General features: G+C 47.9%; 6 protein-coding genes across 9 annotated transcripts; 4 read left to right on the top strand and 2 right to left on the bottom strand.

Annotated features, from left to right (window-relative positions):
* The first annotated feature begins 198 nt into the window (after positions 1-198).
* On the top strand, positions 199-3,140 carry LOC108028480 (transcriptional repressor CTCF). The gene is made up of 4 exons (XM_017100342.2): positions 199-345; positions 463-852; positions 914-2,850; positions 2,912-3,140. Exons 2-4 carry the CDS (start codon positions 465-467, stop codon positions 3,011-3,013), a joined length of 2,427 nt encoding a protein of 808 aa, XP_016955831.1. The 5' UTR covers positions 199-345; positions 463-464; the 3' UTR covers positions 3,014-3,140.
* A 146-nt stretch (positions 3,141-3,286) lies between these two features.
* LOC108028481 (terpene synthase) lies at positions 3,287-9,020 on the bottom strand. Of its 2 annotated transcripts, none has more exons than XM_017100344.3 (7): positions 8,665-9,020; positions 8,267-8,421; positions 5,701-5,809; positions 5,379-5,639; positions 5,217-5,319; positions 5,016-5,143; positions 3,287-4,675 (listed from the first exon to the last, which is right to left on the bottom strand). In XM_017100344.3, the coding sequence occupies exons 1-7, from the start codon at positions 8,728-8,730 to the stop codon at positions 4,517-4,519; spliced, it is 981 nt and encodes a 326-aa protein (XP_016955833.1). In that variant the 5' UTR covers positions 8,731-9,020; the 3' UTR covers positions 3,287-4,516. The 2 variants fall into 2 exon arrangements, with proteins under 2 accessions (XP_016955833.1, XP_016955832.1); XM_017100343.3 differs by having other exon boundaries at positions 5,701-5,845; positions 8,665-9,017.
* Positions 9,021-9,510: 490 nt separating this feature from the next.
* On the top strand, positions 9,511-10,220 carry LOC108028130 (signal recognition particle 19 kDa protein). The gene is made up of 2 exons (XM_017099783.3): positions 9,511-9,674; positions 9,744-10,220. The coding sequence occupies exons 1-2, from the start codon at positions 9,610-9,612 to the stop codon at positions 10,162-10,164; spliced, it is 486 nt and encodes a 161-aa protein (XP_016955272.1). The 5' UTR covers positions 9,511-9,609; the 3' UTR covers positions 10,165-10,220.
* Positions 10,221-10,314: 94 nt separating this feature from the next.
* On the top strand, positions 10,315-11,854 carry LOC108028038 (uncharacterized). The gene has a single exon (XM_017099676.2). The coding sequence runs from the start codon at positions 10,487-10,489 to the stop codon at positions 11,711-11,713; it is 1,227 nt and encodes a 408-aa protein (XP_016955165.1). The 5' UTR covers positions 10,315-10,486; the 3' UTR covers positions 11,714-11,854.
* Positions 11,855-12,473: 619 nt separating this feature from the next.
* Positions 12,474-15,975, top strand: LOC108028583 (major facilitator superfamily domain-containing protein 8). Of its 3 annotated transcripts, none has more exons than XM_017100492.2 (6): positions 12,474-12,573; positions 13,965-14,244; positions 14,303-14,809; positions 14,866-15,017; positions 15,079-15,678; positions 15,749-15,975. In XM_017100492.2, exons 2-6 carry the CDS (start codon positions 14,053-14,055, stop codon positions 15,888-15,890), a joined length of 1,593 nt encoding a protein of 530 aa, XP_016955981.1. In that variant the 5' UTR covers positions 12,474-12,573; positions 13,965-14,052; the 3' UTR covers positions 15,891-15,975. The 3 variants fall into 3 exon arrangements, with proteins under 3 accessions (XP_016955981.1, XP_016955982.1, XP_050741878.1); XM_017100493.2 differs by having other exon boundaries at positions 12,484-12,540; XM_050885921.1 differs by lacking the exon at positions 12,474-12,573 and having other exon boundaries at positions 13,852-14,244.
* Positions 15,962-18,582, bottom strand: LOC108028584 (RNA-binding protein lark). Its single transcript, XM_017100495.3, has 4 exons — positions 18,432-18,582; positions 17,271-18,145; positions 16,925-17,163; positions 15,962-16,510 (listed from the first exon to the last, which is right to left on the bottom strand). Exons 2-4 carry the CDS (start codon positions 17,970-17,972, stop codon positions 16,393-16,395), a joined length of 1,059 nt encoding a protein of 352 aa, XP_016955984.1. The 5' UTR covers positions 17,973-18,145; positions 18,432-18,582; the 3' UTR covers positions 15,962-16,392.
* Between the last annotated feature and the right edge of the window lie 226 nt (positions 18,583-18,808).

Raw genomic sequence — 18,808 nt, 5'->3', positions numbered from 1 at the left:
AAATACATTGTATAAACGTATGGTCTCCCAAATATTAAGCAAATAATAACTTTGCTGTTCTTAGGTAAGTACAGAGGGTCAATCTTGATTTAACAATATTTAAAATAACGCTTGTTTCACATATTTCAAGATTTCCCCATAAACTAGGTAATTGTATACATAGGGATGGCAGTCAACGTGCGCATCGATAAATCGATAACTGGCGCTACTGATGCTATATGTCGCCATCTTTTATTAGAAATGGGCAGCTGTTGCAAATGAACGGGAATAAAAACGCAAAATAAACAAGAATTGCGACACTCAGCATTATTTTTTGACTTCCGTTTCGTTGCTAGTTAAGTGCCGGTAAGTAGTAATTAAAAGGGGATCAAATGCTCGCTGCGAGAAATCGATAGGCGCCCCCTTTGGGGCTCCCTGCCATCCGCTGTGGGTCGCCACCACTGAACTCTGATTCGTGCACAGGAATGCCCAAAAGGAAGGCCAAGAACGAGGACTCCGAGGATCTGCAGTCCTTCCTCAACGATATCCAAAAGGAGACCGAAGGCAGCAGCGATGACAAGGTGGTGCATACGATTCTGAAGGCCATCAGTGCCGAGGATGGAGATCTGGACGAGCATGATGACGAGGAGGCAGCGAACTCCAAGCAGGAGGAGCAGCAGTCAGAGGAAGATGTCGCTGCGGAGGAAGAGGAGGAGGACGACGACGACGACAAGTACTTCATAGATGACGAGGGCAACTGCTACATCAAGACAACGCCCAGGAAGCAAAAGGAGCTGCAGAAGAAGCTAAAACAGACGTCGGCCAAGCCAGGAAAGGCTGTCCGATCGGTGGTCAGCAAAGCCACCAATAAATGTCTGTATTCTTTCGTATTTACAAGTGTTAGCCTCATCACTTACCCGATTTTTTAACTTAGCCATCAATCTGCGTCCGGCCAAATCACCACCAAAAGCCGCCGCGTCTAAGGCAGCACCTGAGCCCAAGGCAAACAGCGGTCGTCCTGTCCGAGCAGCGGCGACTAAGCCGAAGCAGATCGAGCTGCCCCCTCCACCACCACCAGCGCCAAAAGTACCCGCCACCCGGGGCAGGCCCAGAAGGAACCCAATCATTCCGAAACCCGAACCTCTCGATCTGGAGCGAGAGCTCGAGGAGCTGGTGGATGAGCCCGACATCAGTGCAGTGGTAACCGATTTGGGGGACTATGCTGTGGACAGTGCCGACATTGAGGCAGCCTCCTCGGTGCTAGAAGCAAACGAGAATGAGGTCTACGAGTTCGAGGACACGGCAGAAGAGGTGGCGACTGAAAGCAAGAAGGACCTGGACTATGTGTTTAGAGCCTCGGAGGTGGAGCTGAAGCCGAAGTCATCTTCAAATGACTCGGGACAAAAGTTCTCATGCCCCCACTGTCCGTACACGGCTAGTAAAAAGTTTCTAGTGACGCGCCATGTCCGGAGTCATGAGGCCGAGCAAGGCTTTAAGTGCTCCATCTGCGAGAGGTCCTTCCGATCGAACGTGGGACTGCAGAACCACGTGAACACGCACCTTGGCAAGAAGCCGCACAAGTGCAAGTCCTGCGATAGCGCCTTCACCACCAGCGGCGAGCTGATCAGGCATACGCGCTACAAGCACACCAAGGAAAAGCCGCACAAGTGCACGGAGTGCAGCTACGCCAGTGTGGAGCTGACCAAGCTGCGTCGCCACATGACCTGCCATACGGGCGAAAGACCGTATCAGTGCCCGCACTGCACCTACGCCTCGCAGGACATGTTCAAGCTGAAGCGTCACATGGTGGTCCACACGGGCGAGAAGAAGTACCAATGCGACATCTGCCAGTCGCGATTCACGCAATCCAACTCTCTGAAGTCCCACAAGCTCATCCATAGCGTGGTGGACAAGCCGGTCTATCAATGCAATCTGTGTCCTACGACGTGCGGACGCAAGGCCGATCTGCGTATCCACATCAATCACATGCACACTCCCGGTGAGCTGCCGATCACATGCCGGCGTTGCGGCCAGCAGTTGGCCGATCGTTACCAGTACAAACTGCACGTTAAGTCGCACGACGGCGAGAAGTGCTACAGGTGCAAGCTGTGCAGCTACGCTTCGGTGACGCAGCGTCACCTGGCCTCGCACATGCTCATCCACCTGGACGAGAAGCCGTTCGTCTGCCAGCAGTGTCCGCAATCCTTCCGCCAACGTCAACTGCTGCGCCGCCACGTGAATCTCATGCACAACGAGAAGTACCAGCCGCCTGTTCCGCGTGCCAAGCAGCATCAGTGTCCGACCTGTCCACGGGCGTTCACCCACAAGGGTAACCTTATGCGACACATGGAGATGCATGACGATTCGGCGAAAGCTCGAGAGAAGCAGCGCTGCCTTAAGATGGGCCGTAATGTGCGTCTGCAGAAGGATGGCACTGTCACCACGGTGGTCAACGATAAATTCATAGACATGGCCGACGACGAGAGCGGCGAGGAGGACAACCCCGAGAACTATGACCTGGCCGAGATCGAGCCGGAGAACACGGACGATGAAGATTCCGAAGTTATTATACCCAATGATTTCATACGCAAGAAAACCAAGCCCGCACCTGTGATCATCAACAAGCAGGTCGGTCTTGCGGGCTCTGACAAGGAGCCCACCATTATAAATCGACGACTCCGCTCTGCCGGGAGCACCAAAACGTTCCACATCAAAGAGGAACCGGACAACGCGGACTTCACCGTGGAACTTCAAGGTGAAGACGGCGGGGTAATGGTCGTGGAGCTGGTTAACGGCAAAGGCGAGGTAGTCGTCAAGCACGAACCAAGCGCAGCCTCCAATATTAATGCCGAAAACTGCTTTGGTTTCGAGGTAGGTCTAAGATCTAATCAGGGCAGCAATTCCATGAGTAACACTCTTTTATGCCATTTAGGAGGACGACGATTATGAAGACTACGGGAATCAGGAGAACGGAGTTGATGGCGCTTCACAGGAGTTCCTCCAACTGATGGACATGATTGAGCAGGATTCTTAGTCTCCTCAAAAAACAAAAGGTAGAGATAAGTAATTAGGGCTAAGCTATGTACATACCAAGAATATGATAACGAATTCGACGTTATATTGTTTTCTATAAATACAAACTCTGAAATTTGTAAAACTAATATGTATAGGGTATACTTCTGACTTTGAAAATTAGTCCCGAAATTATTTCTAACGTTCTTTTGATTGATCAACTAATCCAGAATTATCATTTTTGTGTTCTTAAGAAATGTAGTTAGGACTCCCAAATACTTTATGAGCCCAGCACTTATCTTTTAGTTGACAACGTGGCATAAATATTTATTTAAATACATATACATATATTTCAATGTTTTCATTAGTGGTGTATGGGCAAAATGTTAGGTGCGCTTGCATTCAGCTGCATCTGGGCGTGCACTGTAAATTCTCGGCTATTAGTTGTCGTTCCTACCATAAAATGTTCGCATAGTTTACAATTTGTTTTCATTTTCTCTTCAGCAAACTGGTTACTCCCCTTGCTCTCTTTATGAGGTTTCTCTTTTCGCTTTAGTTTTTCCTTTTTTTCAAGTGTATAACTACAATAAAAATATATATATTTATATATAGTATGTATATACTTTTTAGGTGGTGCAATGTGCAAAAATCTGCTGTGCAGTGCATCATTATCATTACTTCAATATATAGTGGTTTTCCTTTGTGTTGATTTTGTAGTTGTTGCATAAAACGTTAACAATTTGTCGTTAATAGTACATATGTGTATACGAATTGCCTTTTTATAACAATTAAAAGTGGAACAACGTCGATAAAGGAAGTGCACATTGAGTTCCGATTGAGTTAGATTTAAAAATGACACTTAGAAATCGGAAAATTGCTTGCAGAATCGAGATACGAATACGGATACAAACACACTTAGAAATACAAGAGCTAAAAAATTGCATATCCTATAATTAAGTTAATGCTCTGCGAGATTTTTGCGTGACCCCGTTCGCTGGGCAAAAAAGAAACGAAACTAGTCGAGCCGTCGTCGTGGCCCCTAACTATCTAGGTAACTTTAAAGCGAAACTAAAGTAAAACTAAACAAAAACAAATTCTTGGAAAGCTGTGCTATGGCTCTTCGCCAGCTCACTGATAAGCTTGGCTTATATCAATTTACTTTTGGCTTAACAATTTTCTGTAAGGCTGCTGTTGGTTTTGTTTTCCATCCCTGTCCTTTCCTCATTTTCCATTCAATTTCATTCCATTACAATCCGTCCATTTCCATCCATCCGCCGTCCATCGCTCTAGTTTTGGTAGAAAGTAAAGGGTTCTCTGTGGGTTTTCCGGTTTGGCCAAGGGGAACATAAATCTCTAAATCTCAGAATATCTTAAGCTTCTGCAGGAATCGCAGCAGGGGAGCACTTAGGCAGGCGGGCGTGGGCTGACTGCTGGCCTGCTGCGGCTGCTGCTGCCTCGGGTTGGCGGCAAAAGAGGCTCTGCCGTTCGCAATTCACGACTGCTCCCTCTTTTGCCTCTTTGGCTGCTAATTGCAATTCAGCGTGTTCTGGTTGGGGCTGCCGCGCGACACGTTGTTGTGATTTATCTGGTTCGACTGCGTGATGCTGGCGCTATCGCTCGTCTTCCAGGACAGCAGCTTGTTGAGCAGGCGGTCCATGTAGGGATTGCTGCCCAGGCGAGTCACCTGTGGGGATAAGGGATTATTAGATCGGAACAAACAACTTATTCTAGCAATAGAGTGGCTATGGATACATTGGTCCGATGAATTAATGATTATATTTTATATAAAAAGCTCAGCTAAAATGTTTAGAACTTTAAGGTTGGTCGTACTGTTCTTGCTTAACTACACTTAGGTCGGTTTTCTCATCCACATGTTAGACGAAAACGTGGTTGTCAGCGGAAGCTCTCCTAGGCTTTCTAGTTATAAGCCTTTCATTTAACATGCGTTCTGGAAAGCGTTCCGTTTCGTTACATTTTATGGGTATTTGTAAGAATCTGAAGTGGCTGCCAAGGAACTAACTAACCTCCGCCCGCGCCTCCGCATCGAGCGTCTCCAGAACCTTGCGTGTGTACTGAAAGCTGCCCAGTTTTTCCAGCAAGGTGATGCAGTACTTCTTGACCTCAATGTCGTGCGTGCGCTGGCGTAATATGTCTGTGGATATAGGCATAAGCCCACGGCTTGTTGAGTGGAAAGCCTTTGGGTGAGGTCAAGACAGCGGACTTACGTAAAACCTGTTTATCCTGCTTCTGGGTGCGGACCGCATGGATTACTGGGAAACCGAACTTGCCCTCTGTCAAATCCTCGGCAAAGCTCTTGTTCTCCGTGTACTGCACATCGAAATATCATTTATTATTAACTGCTTTTTGCATTTCTCACCTCCACTCACCTCCTTCAGACTCAGGTTGCAGTAGTCGTCGCGTATCTGGAAGTACAGGCCCAGAATGGCCGTCAGCTTGGAGTAGTCCTCCTTGTTGGAGCTGAACAACTGCATCAGGCGGATGGCCAGCATGAAGAGGCCGCCGGTTTTGCGCACCGTCATCAGCTTGTAATCGGACTCCGAGGGACACGTGAAGCTGTCGCGCCAGTAGATCTCCATGCCCTGACCGCGATGCAGCTCCAGCAGCTGTTCCGTGTACACCTTGGTGGCCTGCAAGAAACGCGGATTACTTGACATTCCAATCCAGTCCCAGATCGGGTTTCGTTGGTACCTCCGGGTGATCCAGCTGCTGCACCTTCTCGAGCGCCAGGAACAGTGCGTAGTTGGCCGCATTTATGGTGCTGGCCACGCCGTATATGGAATGCGCCACGGGCACACCTCTGCGAAGGATCGAATTGTCTTCAATATCATCAATGCTGTAAGTTAGTATCAAGAACACATATGTATATAGTAGCCGTGAGTTGATTAATCGTGTACAAGGCAGTTACATCTAGTCAACCTTGAAAAAAACTAATTTTCTACTTTTATTCTAAAATTAAGATGTTAAAAATGTATACACTAAAATTAAAATACATGTAAGCCATAAAAGTTCTACAATTGTGGAATTTTAATTAATTGAAATATTTTATACCGCTTGTACAGTTGGGATTTTGTTTCTGCTCGAAATACGATAATTTACTTATCAGCAGATGTTCTTGTATATCCATTAATGCCACGAACACGTACTGGGTAAGAAAGTGGGGGTTTTTAAATAGAATTTCACAACTCGAGCAACGTACCAACAGAGGAGAGCTCGTCACGTGTCCAGCACCCAACACCCCCAATAGGTGTTGTTCCCCCTCTTGTCAGGCTAAGCATACATACTTATGAACATGCGGTGGCCCCATAATAGATGTGTAAATTTAAGCCCCGCTTTAAGGCCGCCATCGCTTCAATAACTATGGTGCCCGGCGGGTAAAACGAGCTGGGCAGCCCAACATTTGCGTAATTAAAAAATGTTTGCGCTCCGCCAAAGCTGGCAAAGCCATTGGTAGGGACTATGGATGGGTTGGTATGGGACGGGATTGGATGGTGTGGCATGGCATGAAGGCGTGGGCGTTGAAGCGACAACGCACAAAGGGGCTGGGATATGGAAAGGATGGTGGGTGCAGGAGGCTGGGGCTGGTGATGGGGACGGGGACGGGGACGGGGAAAATGAGGGAAAATAGTGGGCGTGCTGCGTGGCAAGAGTTGTGACAATGCCTGTCGACTGGCGACGGCCTGACTAACTGACAATGGGCATAAGTGCATGAATGACGGACGGACGAGGGTCGGGGTGCTCGGGCACCGACTGCTGTAACTGCTGGCATCGTTGTAGAACTAAGTTTTTGCCAATATGAAAATGCATTACTAAAAAGGAAAGAACGCCAAGAACATATGGAGGCGGCCACTTGGGGGAATGAGCCTGAGCCTGAGAAGGCTGCCAAGGAACAATGCTGGGGATTTTAAGCAGAATTAAGGCCATTTCTGGCTGTTCGCCTTTCAATGGGCGGCGACAGGTGGCCGGAGGCACGACGGGATTAGCCCGAAAACGACATGAACACTTCCTTGGCTGCTGCCCCAAGATAGGCGAAAATCCCTGGCCACTTCGACTCAGTTCACTGGCTTTAATTGAAAAGCCACAGACACTTCAATTGGTCGAGTTCAAAGTTTAATTGCGGCATTTCGTTGTCAGACCAGCAGCTCCTTCATCTCTTCGCTCTCGCATTTCGGCCGCCCAGGGGCCGGGAGAAAAATCGAAATAATTTATGCAATTTCGGATTCCGAAATGGAATGCAAAGAAATTCAATTGTAAACAGAAAAACCTGCGGGCTCATGATGAAATTTGGAAATTGATTTGAGGCCAGCGCACAGTGCTCTGTGCAAATAGCCGACAAACGTGCGAGAACATTGCTCAATATGGCCAATTCCAATTCGGGGGATAGCAGTGAGTCACCCGCCAAATGGTAATCCAAAACTTATCTACAACATATGCGCGTTATGGAAATGAACTGCCAACGGTGATAAGAACTTTTCGGGCGAGCATGTGGCGGGCATTTCTGGATATATGTACGCATTTCTCGGTGAGAAGAGACTCCCTTCATCACTTCCTCTGAGAACTTCACACTCGATTAGAAATTTAACTGGAATCCATCTAAACAAAAGCAAACCAACTAAATGTATACAAATACAGGCTGTGCAAGTGTGAAGAAAGATTAGGCTGGCTGGGGAAGGGGTCAAACGGTTGGAGGTTTGGGGGTGCAAGCAAGAGGTAAACAAAGCCAAAGCCAAACAATACAGAGCAGAAAATCGAAGAAATCGGGGGAAGGCAAGGGTCAAAACTTAAAATTAAAACGCGCCACACATGATTAGCTGACGTGCAATATCGACAGGTACTTAAGTTTAGTACTTAAAGTTTAGTAGGTCTAAAAAATATATACTTAAAATTGAAACGTAATGTTATTACTCACTTTATTACATATTATAAAGGCATTTATAAGTACGATTCATAGTTAGAAAATAAACAGTTGATGATGTGGAACTGTCAAGGGTATAGTAGGAAAATAGTATAGGTTCTTAAACCCGAGATATCTTTTGATTACAATTTTTTAATTCGACTTATAAACGTGGTTCTTACAAGATCATTATTTGAATAAATAATAAGTTAAAAACAAAATATCTACAATATAATTGGTTCCCATATCTTAGTATACTGCCGAAAATCGACTATGCCTATAATATTCATGCTGATACATTGCGGGCTCATTAGGGCTATTAGTCTGACCGCAGCTGTATACTATTTATAATGATATACTCACAGCAAACTGGAATTGTGCAGCATCTGCACAATGTCCCCGATCTGCGCCAACTTTTCGCCCGGTATGAGCAACCAGTGATTGAAGGCCAAGGCCAACTCGGAGCGGAATTGTTTGCCAGGAATCTGCTGTATGTATGTGAAGGGCTGCAGCAGAATCTGGATAAGGTTCAGCCATCGGTCGTCGTCGTCGTCGTCGCAATGTGCGTGGGCCACATGTAAATAAACCCCAAAAAGTGGAGTGGGGTGGTTTTGTGGGTGGGAACGGAAAGGGGCAGGGGAAGAGCAGAAGGAGACGAAAAGAAGAAGGCCGAGAGAGCTAGTTAGTTAGTGTCTTTCGGGGGGCCACTTTCAAATGTCAAAGTTCGGGGGTCCGGAAGGATTAGGCCGTGGGATAAGTACCTCATCCTGCTCCTTCTGCGTTGATTTATCTTTGGTCTTTTGCAAAATGCTGTTCAGTTCCTCCATTCTTGTTGTTGCAGTGGCTCCGCCGTGGCCTTGCGTGTTCGCTTTTGTTGTTTTGATTGCGGGGGGTGGGCGCAGTGGGGCGTGCTTTTGTTTACCGCTGGGCTCCGCTCGACACGCGTGACCAGAATTGTTCGTTGGCCGCTCGTCGTCGCTCCAACTGGCTGTTCGCGTAGTCCGCACGAATCAAGGCAAATACACCACGGAAAGTCCAAAAACAGACTGTTATTGAAGTTCTTCCGCGGCCTGCGTATTGGAGATGCGCTCGAAGCGATATCGACATCGATAGATGGGTGCCCTTTGCCATGATATCGATTCTGCCAGGGATGAGATATCTAGCGAAGTCGCTTGGCGGGAAAGTAGCCGCAAGTTATGTGGTTTCGTGGGCTACAAAAATGTGTTCCCACCAAACTGAAAGCAATGGTTTATTATTAATTTAATTAGAATGATTTGCTTTTAGAATATCTTATTAAGCTTTCAAGCTTATAAGAGCGAAATGTATTATATTATTAAGCTCGGCTTTTATGAATGACTTTCGTAGGTTTTTTAAACAATTTGAGTTTATGTTAATGGAATGTAATTTTATAATGAATTTTAAGATTAAAAAACGTATCACTGCGCTTCAAAAAATTAGGCTTTTTTTTAAAGTAAAAAAGAATTATAAAAACCATTTTGCAAATATTTTTATATTATATATAACAGTTTTTTTTTAAAATAGCCAAAAAAAAGTCACCGCCAATTACTCGATTTCTGCCCTGATATCGATTATTAGTGTTCCCCCATTGCCATCCCTATTCTGCCTGCGTGGAAAACAGCTTTCTACCTTACTTTTTTGTAATTTTGTTCGAATTCTAATAGATTAATAATAAAAATCCGACGAAAATGGCAGCAGCTGCACCCATGCGACAGAACTGGAACCCGAGCATAAAGCACAACGAGATGGAGCGGTAGGAACTACACAAAAATATCAAAACAAAGTCCGAACTCACATGTCTCTATTGTTATTGTTGTCACAGGTGGATCTGCATTTACCCCGCCTACATCAACAGCAAGCGGACGCGCCAGGAGGGTCGCCGACTGCCCAAGGAGAACTGCGTGGACAACCCCACCTACATAGAGATCCGCGACGTGCTGTCTGTGTCCAACCTGCAGTTCCTCATGGAGAACATGAAGTACTGCCGCGAGAAGAGTAGCGAGCTCCAGGTGCGTGGCCGTGTGCGCGTCCAGCTGCGAAACGCCGATGGCACGCTCTTCAACAAGGACTTTCCCTCGCGCGAGTCCATAATGCTGCACATCGCCAGCAAGATCCCGCTGCTGAAGACGCGCCAGAACAAACCCGGCGAGTCGTACCACCAGCAGTCGCAGACCCAGTCCAGTGCCTCCGGATCCGGCGGTGGTGGCGGCGGCGGCAAGAAGGGAAAGGGCAAGCGCCGCTAATGTGTTCACTGGCTTCTCGTTATTTGGTTTCTTTTTTAATAAACTCTGTAAACAAATATTTGTGTGTTCTGGGCCAAGTTCAAGTGCGGCAATTCGGCCTTGGCACGCCAAAGTGTGCCAAAAAAATAATTCGGCACACAGTACCAAATGGGAGAACCCAGTTGGGAAATGTCTCAAGATCACACGAAGTCAGCATAAATTCCGCCGAACTGAAGTCGAGAATCAACTGTCAGTCACGAACATCTACGATTTCACCTGGTCAGCGTTATAAAATCGGTTGTGCATCGCAGTTGGCCAGACAGTTTGAGCCGGAGCACCCACAATGACGAGCAGAAGTATACGGAAGAGCAGCCCCTTTGGCTTTACGGTGATACTTCTTCTAGGGCTTATCCATCTGCAGGCGAGTGCTGTTCCCACCACGACCACCAAGTCCCCATCGACGGTGGCCACATCCACGAAGGCGACGCGCAGGGTAAATCCCCTCACGGAGTCCAAGCTGGAGAAGAATTGCAAGGCCCTGTGCGAGCACTGCGGCTGTTTGGGTTTCTACTGCGGTGAGGAGTGCCTTTGCGAGTGCAATGACGACAACTCCGACACCGAGTGTATCCGCACCATGCAGATGAATGCCAAGACGCTGAATCTGCCCTTCGAGATAGTCATCCAGGGGCCGAGTAGCAATCGCTTTGTGCGCAACGCCCAGCAGTTCGAGCAGAAGCGGGATCTGGTGGCCAGGAGTGCCTCCGCTTCGGGTCAGGCTCCTCGCAATCGTCGCTCTAACATAACCATCTACAAGCCCGCCAAGAAGTCTGCCAATCAGTCGACTGCCAATGCCCTGGATACTGTTTCCAAGGCTTCGGAGCAGGCGGTGGCCAGGCACAAGAGGTCCGTTGAGCACCTGGAGTGGTTCAATGACTTCGCCAGCTCTTTGGTGCGTCCCTCGCCCTTGGGTACCAGAGCCCAGAAGCAGCAGCGGGAGTCGAAGCCATCGCCTTTCAAGCGACAGACTGCTCTGGAGGAGCCTGCCCGTCGGGAGCCGTGGTTCCTGGAACAGACTGCTCCGCGTCTGACTCGCCCCGCTCCTCTGAAGAAGGAGCAGATCTCCCGAAAGAACAAGAAGAGTCCCTTCTCACGTAAGATCGCCAAGAGCAAAGCTCCCAAAGAGCAGACGCGCAGGGAGCCGGAGCGAGAGATTCGTCCTCTCCGCGATGCCCTACAGGTGGTGGAGCGGATTCCCAGGGTGCTTCAGGACACCGTGAGTCACCTTTCGTCCGATCCCCGGAGTGGTGATGTCTTCAGCCTGAATATCAGGAACGAGGCCTTGCCGCAGAAAAAGGATGAGAGAGAGGATGAGGAGCTTGTGCCCCGGCGGCCAGGAACCACCTTCCGCGACATCCGACGTAATGAGATCATTCCGGAAGCTGTGACCCTGGCTGCTCCCATGCCACCCGCACCTTTGGCTCCACTTCCTGTCCAGCGAGGGGGTCTCCTGCTGCCCTGGTTGAGACAACGGCGTCTCATGCGCTTGCAGCAGGCCCGGGGGAATCTGTAGAGGTACTCCCGCACCTAATTCGTATTCCAATCTAAACATTTATTTTTACTTTCATATTTTGTTGTATATTTTTAAGGATTTTGAGCACCCATAAAATAAATTTGCAACTTGTATTATTCTGCACTCGCAGTTATCCAATAAGCGGTGAACATTTACCATTTTTGGCTTAAAGTATTCTCGATATTATCTTAAGAGAAAAGTTATGTGAGCCTATTTTTTCAGTGTAAGCTCCGATTTTTGGAAGCTATTATTATGTGAGATAAGAGTTCACGTATATCAAAGATAATATGAAGAAATATAAAGAATATTCCGTAGACTTAGGTTATAAAGATATTTCTAATATGTCTTTAAAATCAACAATGTTAAATTTCACGAACTTCACTTTGATATCAATCTGAGATTAGAGTTTATCACAATGACTCAGTAATTGTAACGATTATATAAGCATAGGATATAAGGATAAGAAGAGACTTTGGTTATTAGGTCTTCAAATTGTAATTGTCTCTTTGTTGATAAAGAAGGTAAAGCTAAAAGTGGTTACACTTTCAGTACTCTCAGATACTTTTATCTGTGCGGCCCACAGGTACAATTGGATCCTAACTTATTTAGTATCTGTATCTTTCGTTTCGGCTGATGGCCGAGTATCGCACGAATTCGAAAATACTTTAGTAACATACTTTCGAGCGCTCCCGTATCTTTGAAGGGGTCCTCTCTCTTTAGTTCCCGCTCCGTGTTTCGGCCGATTTGTTGGCAACAAGCGTCGCATCCACAGTCTGCCGCGACCGTTCCTCAGCAGTGGTTGTAGTCACTCCGCTCCGCTGCAACAGGTAGTTGCCAGAGGGGAACCGAATCGGTAAAAGGTGCATAACCCTGCCCGCTCGAAGCCCCACAAAGGGATTACATAGTAGAGTAGCCAGAGAGGATCCGCGGTGGGGGTTACTTGTTCTTGGCGCTGCACTGCGTAGGCAGATATTATACATATATAGCCATTGGGAGCAGAGGAGCCAGAGAAATGCGTTCTTATGTGTTACTAAAGTGGGGAGAGTGAGAGCGTGCCAACAACATAGAGCCAATAAAACAAAGAGTGTACCTTTGTTTTATTTACATACATGTGTTCCAATGAGTGACCAAATAAGACACACAAGTAAAGTGTCGTGCGCGGGCCAAATAGCTGTTCAAAAGCCGAAATAATTAGAAATCAAAGAGGAGAGTGCCAGTACAAAGTGTGTCTCAGCCGGGCAGGCCCAAGGCAGCCCGAGATCAACGGTCGCTATCTTGTATCTAGTATTCGCGGGATGTGTGTGTGCGTGCTTGGAGAACCAGAACGAGAATCTGGCTCTCCACAAACAACAACCCAGTGCATCAATTGGAAACAAACTCAATCTGAAATTGATTTACGAAGCCGTGACTTTCCCTTGGGAAACTAGGAAGTAGAAATTCTGAACTGATTCGTATGGCTAATCACTGCACTTGTTGCATTTCGAAAACACTTGTTGAGTGGGCTTAGTTTAAATTAGTTTGGAACTGTACAGGTCTGCAGCCCCCTCTCCCTTTGATAAATAATATCATGTAATAAACTGACGGGCTAAGTGCGACCTTATCAAGCCATATAAACAAAAACAAAGGCGAACTCACAGTGATAGTGACTTTTACTAAAGGCACACGAACACTCTCTCATGGCAACGGACAGCCACCGACTTTATTCCGGCACCGATTGCCTTTATCTTCAGCAATTACTGTGATAAGTTCAGCCATATGGTTGCCCATATCTTCGGTATTTCGGAGGATGATCACGCGACGGCTGCCAGATAATCCGCTTAATACTCAAGGTTTCTTGGGTATCGATTTGGGGCTACACCCTGCCATAAAGATTACTCATAAGAAATAGTCAAAGATTTGTTAAAGTTTCCGTTCCCTAATAATATTCAATTGAAAAATATGGCTTCCAAACCTTACTTGTTTATAAAAAAATAGATAATACTGGTTTCAAAATTACTTTTTCATACCAACAACTCTTAATACCGAAAATGAAATTTGGATACATTTCGGCATTATTTTAGTACTATAAAATAGTGGTTATTTTTATATTTCTCTATTACCGCTCTTGAAATACTATATTGAGAGTAATATTCATTTATTTGAGTGGTTTATCATTTAAAAAAAAAACCTAATGCTCTCTTGAAAAAATTGGCATCTAATGTCAAAAAGTGACACATTCCCACAGAACTCAAAAAATCATTTTCGAATACAGTTACAGAATGACTCAGTGGCGGTAATATCCAAAAAGTACTATCATTTCACTCAAACCCACCCACCAACACGTGCAACCAACCCACACAATGGAGTTTGCCCGCCGAGTGTCCGCTCGCTTCGAAACCAAAAGACTGCCGGAGGACGTGGACGATGGCCTGGAGACGCTGGAGCAATACAAACAGCGCTGGCTCTCCGTCCGGATCATCTACTTCACCATGTTCCTGATGGCGCTGGGCTTCAGCATCATTCTCACAGGCATTTGGCCCTACCTCAACAAGGTGGGTTCGAGACGACAGCCATGTGGTCGCTCCGTTTCTCAAGCCAATCTCTCTTTAGCTAGATCCCACAGCGGGCAAGGAGTTCATGGGTCTCATTGTAGCCGCCAATCCGCTGGGTCAGATGGTCTTCAGCCCCATCTTCGGCTGGTGGGGCAACAAGCTGGGCAAGATTCGCCTGCCCCTGCTCATTTCGCTGGCTCTGTTCACCCTGGCCAGTGGGATATACTCCTCGCTGGAACTGCGCCCGGATAACGTCAAGTACTGGATGCTCGCCTCGCGATTCCTCATCGGCGTAAGCTCGGCCAACATTGCCCTGTGCCGGTCCTACCTGTCGGCTGCCACGCGCATCAGCGAACGCACGCATGCCGTTTCGATGGTGTCTCTGGCTCAGGTCCTGGGCTTCATCATTGGACCGACTCTGCAGGCGGCCGTCACTCCGCTGGGGGATCAGGGGCACGTTTGGCTGGGGGGTATGATGCACTTCAACATGTACACGGCATCCGGATGGATCAATGTGGTGATGAGCATTGGAAACTTCATAATGTTCCTGCCTGGCATTTTTGAGGTAAATCTCAACGCAGCCGAGTGTAAAGGGTTTTTTAATTATGGACTTAATTGTAGGAGCACAAAATCGCTGCCCGCGAGGTGATGGTGATGCAGGGCGGCACTTCGGAGCGAGAGACTTGGAAGGGCATCAAGCCCAACTACTTCTCCGCCTGGACTTTGATCGTAGCCTTCTTTGTTCTGGTCTTCAACTTTGTTCTGCTGGAGACGTAAGTTGACTTGATAATGAGCAGTTCCGGAACTCAACTGGCTTTCCTTATCGCTAAGCAGATTGGGCACATCCCTGACCATGGACATGTTCGCTTGGACCGACGACGAGGCCCTCTGGTACATGGGCCTCATGATGACGACCGCAGCTATTGTCTCCTTGGTCACGTTTGTTCTAATCGGGCCCATGTGCAAGCTCCTGGCCGAACGTTATGTGCTCATCTGGGGTGGATTCTCGTTGATGTTTCTTGGGCGCGTGCTCTTCGTGCCCTGGGGTCCGGATCCGCCCAAGCTGGCGCAGCCCTTCAATGAGAGTTTGAATCTGACCAAGCACGATCCCCTCTTCTTGGGCTGCCCCTATGAAACTCAACCTTGGTGTGGCGAACTGCCGGCTCTGACTTTGACGCAGTTCATCATTGGATTTGCCCTCACCTCGGTGGGATATCCCATTGGAGTGACGCTCATCCAGACGATATTCTCAAAGGTTCTGGGACCTAGGCCGCAAGGCGTCTGGATGGGCCTGCTGACCGGATCGGGCTGTCTGTCCCGCGTACTTGGTCCACTTTTCGTGGGATCCATCTACACTCGGCTGGGCACAGTGTGGACCTTTGGCGTGACCTCGTTCATGATGATCGCTTCGATGTTTTGGCTGCAGTGCAGCAAGTGAGTCAAGATAACCACTTTCTTTAATGGGTGTTCCCCGGAATTAATCAAACTTCGTTATCTTTCTCAGTCGACTACTAATCCCTCCAACATTCGAGAAGGCCACACCTGTGGAGCTGCAAGAACTGAACAAGCACAATGGCGGCAAACAGGACGATCACTCACCCGAAGAGCCCTTCCACGGCAGCCAGCACTCCATATCGCACGCGTAGCGGATGGAGCGCTCCTAGTTCTTAAGACACTTCGTTGCAATACTGCCCCTTAATAAGCTTTAAAATACATGTTTATTTTTGCATATTTCGACTGCTTATGCTTTATTGGTACTCGAATCTCTGGGGATTTATGTGGGGGGAGGAGCACGTCGTTGTCTAGTCTTTTAGGCATGATTTGCATACAAGGAGGATGCTTCGAACAGTACTCCATCTTCTTTAAGTATATGATTTATGGTTAGTTTAGGCTTAGTAAAATACGCGTGGTTCACCAAGGCGGCAGCCACAAATGTGAAAATGTCGTCGGCATCAGCATGTGCTGTTGGTGTTGTTGATGGTAGTAGCCCGCTGGCGACCAGAAGATCAGCCAGCAGTCCCCACCCGCCGTCCTTTGGTTGCTGGGTGTGTGAATCAGAGAGTGCGCCAGGGGATGGGACACAGACATGGGCAGCGGCATGGGTAGTGCAACCGCCACTCAGCTGCTGCCGTGATAGTAAAACTCATCTCAGTAGGGCGCGTATCGGCGACCCGGAGGCGAGGGACCACGTATTCCGCGAGACGAAATCATGCGTTCATCGAAAGCGTCGCGGCTAAAGTCCTCGTAGCCGTGAGGAGTGGGCGAGCTGTGGAGGAGGAATAAGAAACACGTAAGAATCTGTCTTAACGAGAGGTATAAACTAAAAAAGCACGTATGTTATTATTTTACATCCATTTATATACCAATTACGTGTTTTCTAGTTTCGTCATTGAAAAACGCCAACACGAAACATTCTAGGGCTTCATTTTCAAATGGTCAAAGGTTAATAGCCGATTATAATTTTAAGTAGAATTGTGTCTAATAGAAATGCAAATTTTTAGGTAATATTAGTTTGCCGCATATAAAGAAGTGCCTAAAACGTATAGCAATCATGCCCCAAATTACAATCTGTTTTAATGAAGAGTGTGTTCTAATTATAAAGTATTTAAATGGTCCTGTACTTTAAGATAGACCTAAATGCTTTATCATGGTTTTTCAGACAAAGCGACATGGCACCTACCCGTAACGACTCATTCCGTTGCTGCTGCGCGGCGGAGGCGGCGAGCGGCGGCTGAACATGGTGTCGTATCCGCGCGAGACGCTGCAGGAGCGCAGGCTGCCGCTCAGGGGTGGCGGCAGGGGCATGGGCTCGCGGCGCGAGATGGGCGGCGGCGGGAAGTCGCGCATGCGCGAGGTCTGGTAGCGACGCTCGTACAGATCGCGTGAGTCTTCGAAGCGGCGGTCATAGTAGTCATAATCCTGCGGAAACGAAAACCGTAGTTACATTAGTGGCTGCGCAATAAGTTCTTGACTCAAATGGATTATGGATGATTTAATCAGGGGGGGCAAATGGTTGCTGAATTTACCCTAAAGCCATCCATGATGCGGTCACGCAGGAACGGCGGCGGAGGTGGTGGCGGCGGATACGGGTCACGACCGTACATGCGATCTCTGTAGCCGCCGGCGCTGAGCGGTGAGGGCGGCTCGCGTCCGCCTCCGGCGCTGCCGTACAGTCGCGGACACTCTTTCGACCAATGCCCGGATCTTCCGCACCGATAGCACTGCTCCGGATCGCCCATGCCCGGCTTGGGCCGTACACGACTGGTCGACACTTGGACCTTGAGCGGCTGGCCGTCGACAACGCGACCGTTCAGCTCCTTGATGGCGTCCTGCACGTCACCGATACTGTCCAGATGGACGAAACCATAGTTGCGCACAATGTCGCACTCGACGACGGTGCCGTATTTCTGAAACAATTCCCGCACCTCCGGCGCCCGCGTCTTGTCCGTTAGATTTCCCACGAAGATTTTCGTGGTAGGTGTATTGGGCGCCCGCCGGCTCTTGGCCGCCTCCACTTTGATGGCGAACTCGTTCAGCGTATAACCGTTCAGATTCTGTATGGCATCGCGACCCTGCTGCTCCGTCTCCATGTGGACGAAGCCATAGTTCTTCACCACGTCGCACTCGACGACGGTACCGTACTTCTCGAAGAGCGCCCGCAATTCGGTGGCCTGCGTCTTCTCGTCGAGATTCCCGATGAACAACTTGAACGTGCCGGCTCCGGGCATGGCGGCAGCGGGTTCCGCAGCGTGGTCGTCCACGGTTATATCGTTTCTATCACTCTGGGTGGGGGGATCCCGGAAAAGTGGCTATCTACGCGGCGGCGGCGGCTGCGTCGGAAATGTATGCTTTGTATGTCTCGCGGTTGGGCGACGGCGGCGGCGGATTGAACGCGAGATACCTCAAGGGAAGACAGAGAAGACAGGGCAATGTTTTTGTTTTCTTTTTGTTCAAGCTATTACGGGCATTAGGGGGAACATTCAGGCAGCAGAACAAGGAGCGCGATTACCAGTAACCTCTACAATTTCCGTGTTATCTTGATTTTCTTTATTGGCGTTGGCATTCTGGGCCCTAACGCATACACAAAAAAAGATGGCGGCGGCTAGAGTTCACATTTTCTCACGGTTCTCGTTGCTTTCGTTGGCGTGGCTTTCAAGTGCGGTACGGATAATGGGGGGCGGACTTACCTGGTCTGCGGGGGCTGCAAATTAAAATATAAACACACAGCTCGATTTTTTTTTTTTACTTTTATTTTCCAGGTGTTGCGGCAGAATTTTCCAAATCGATTGTCACCAGGTTCGCAGTATGACCGTTTGGAGAATAGGGAGTGTGACCTGAGGTGACGTCTTTCCAAATACTAGCTGAGGCGGTAGGGTCACACTCATTCTGTTAACTTATGAAAATGTTAGCATTAACATAACATACAAATTAAAATACTTTAAAGTTCTGCTATCTAGATGTATAATTTATTAAATTATATATATTATTATGTGCTTATGAAGTACATATAACTTTCTTATGAGCTAAGGACTTCGACTGAAATTGTTTTTTCTTACGGTATTCA

Source organism: Drosophila biarmipes, chromosome 3L (genome assembly GCF_025231255.1).
Source record: "Drosophila biarmipes strain raj3 chromosome 3L, RU_DBia_V1.1, whole genome shotgun sequence".
In the NCBI taxonomy this organism is placed as follows: Eukaryota; Metazoa; Arthropoda; class Insecta; order Diptera; family Drosophilidae; genus Drosophila; species Drosophila biarmipes.
This window is presented reverse-complemented; position numbering and strand designations above follow the sequence as displayed.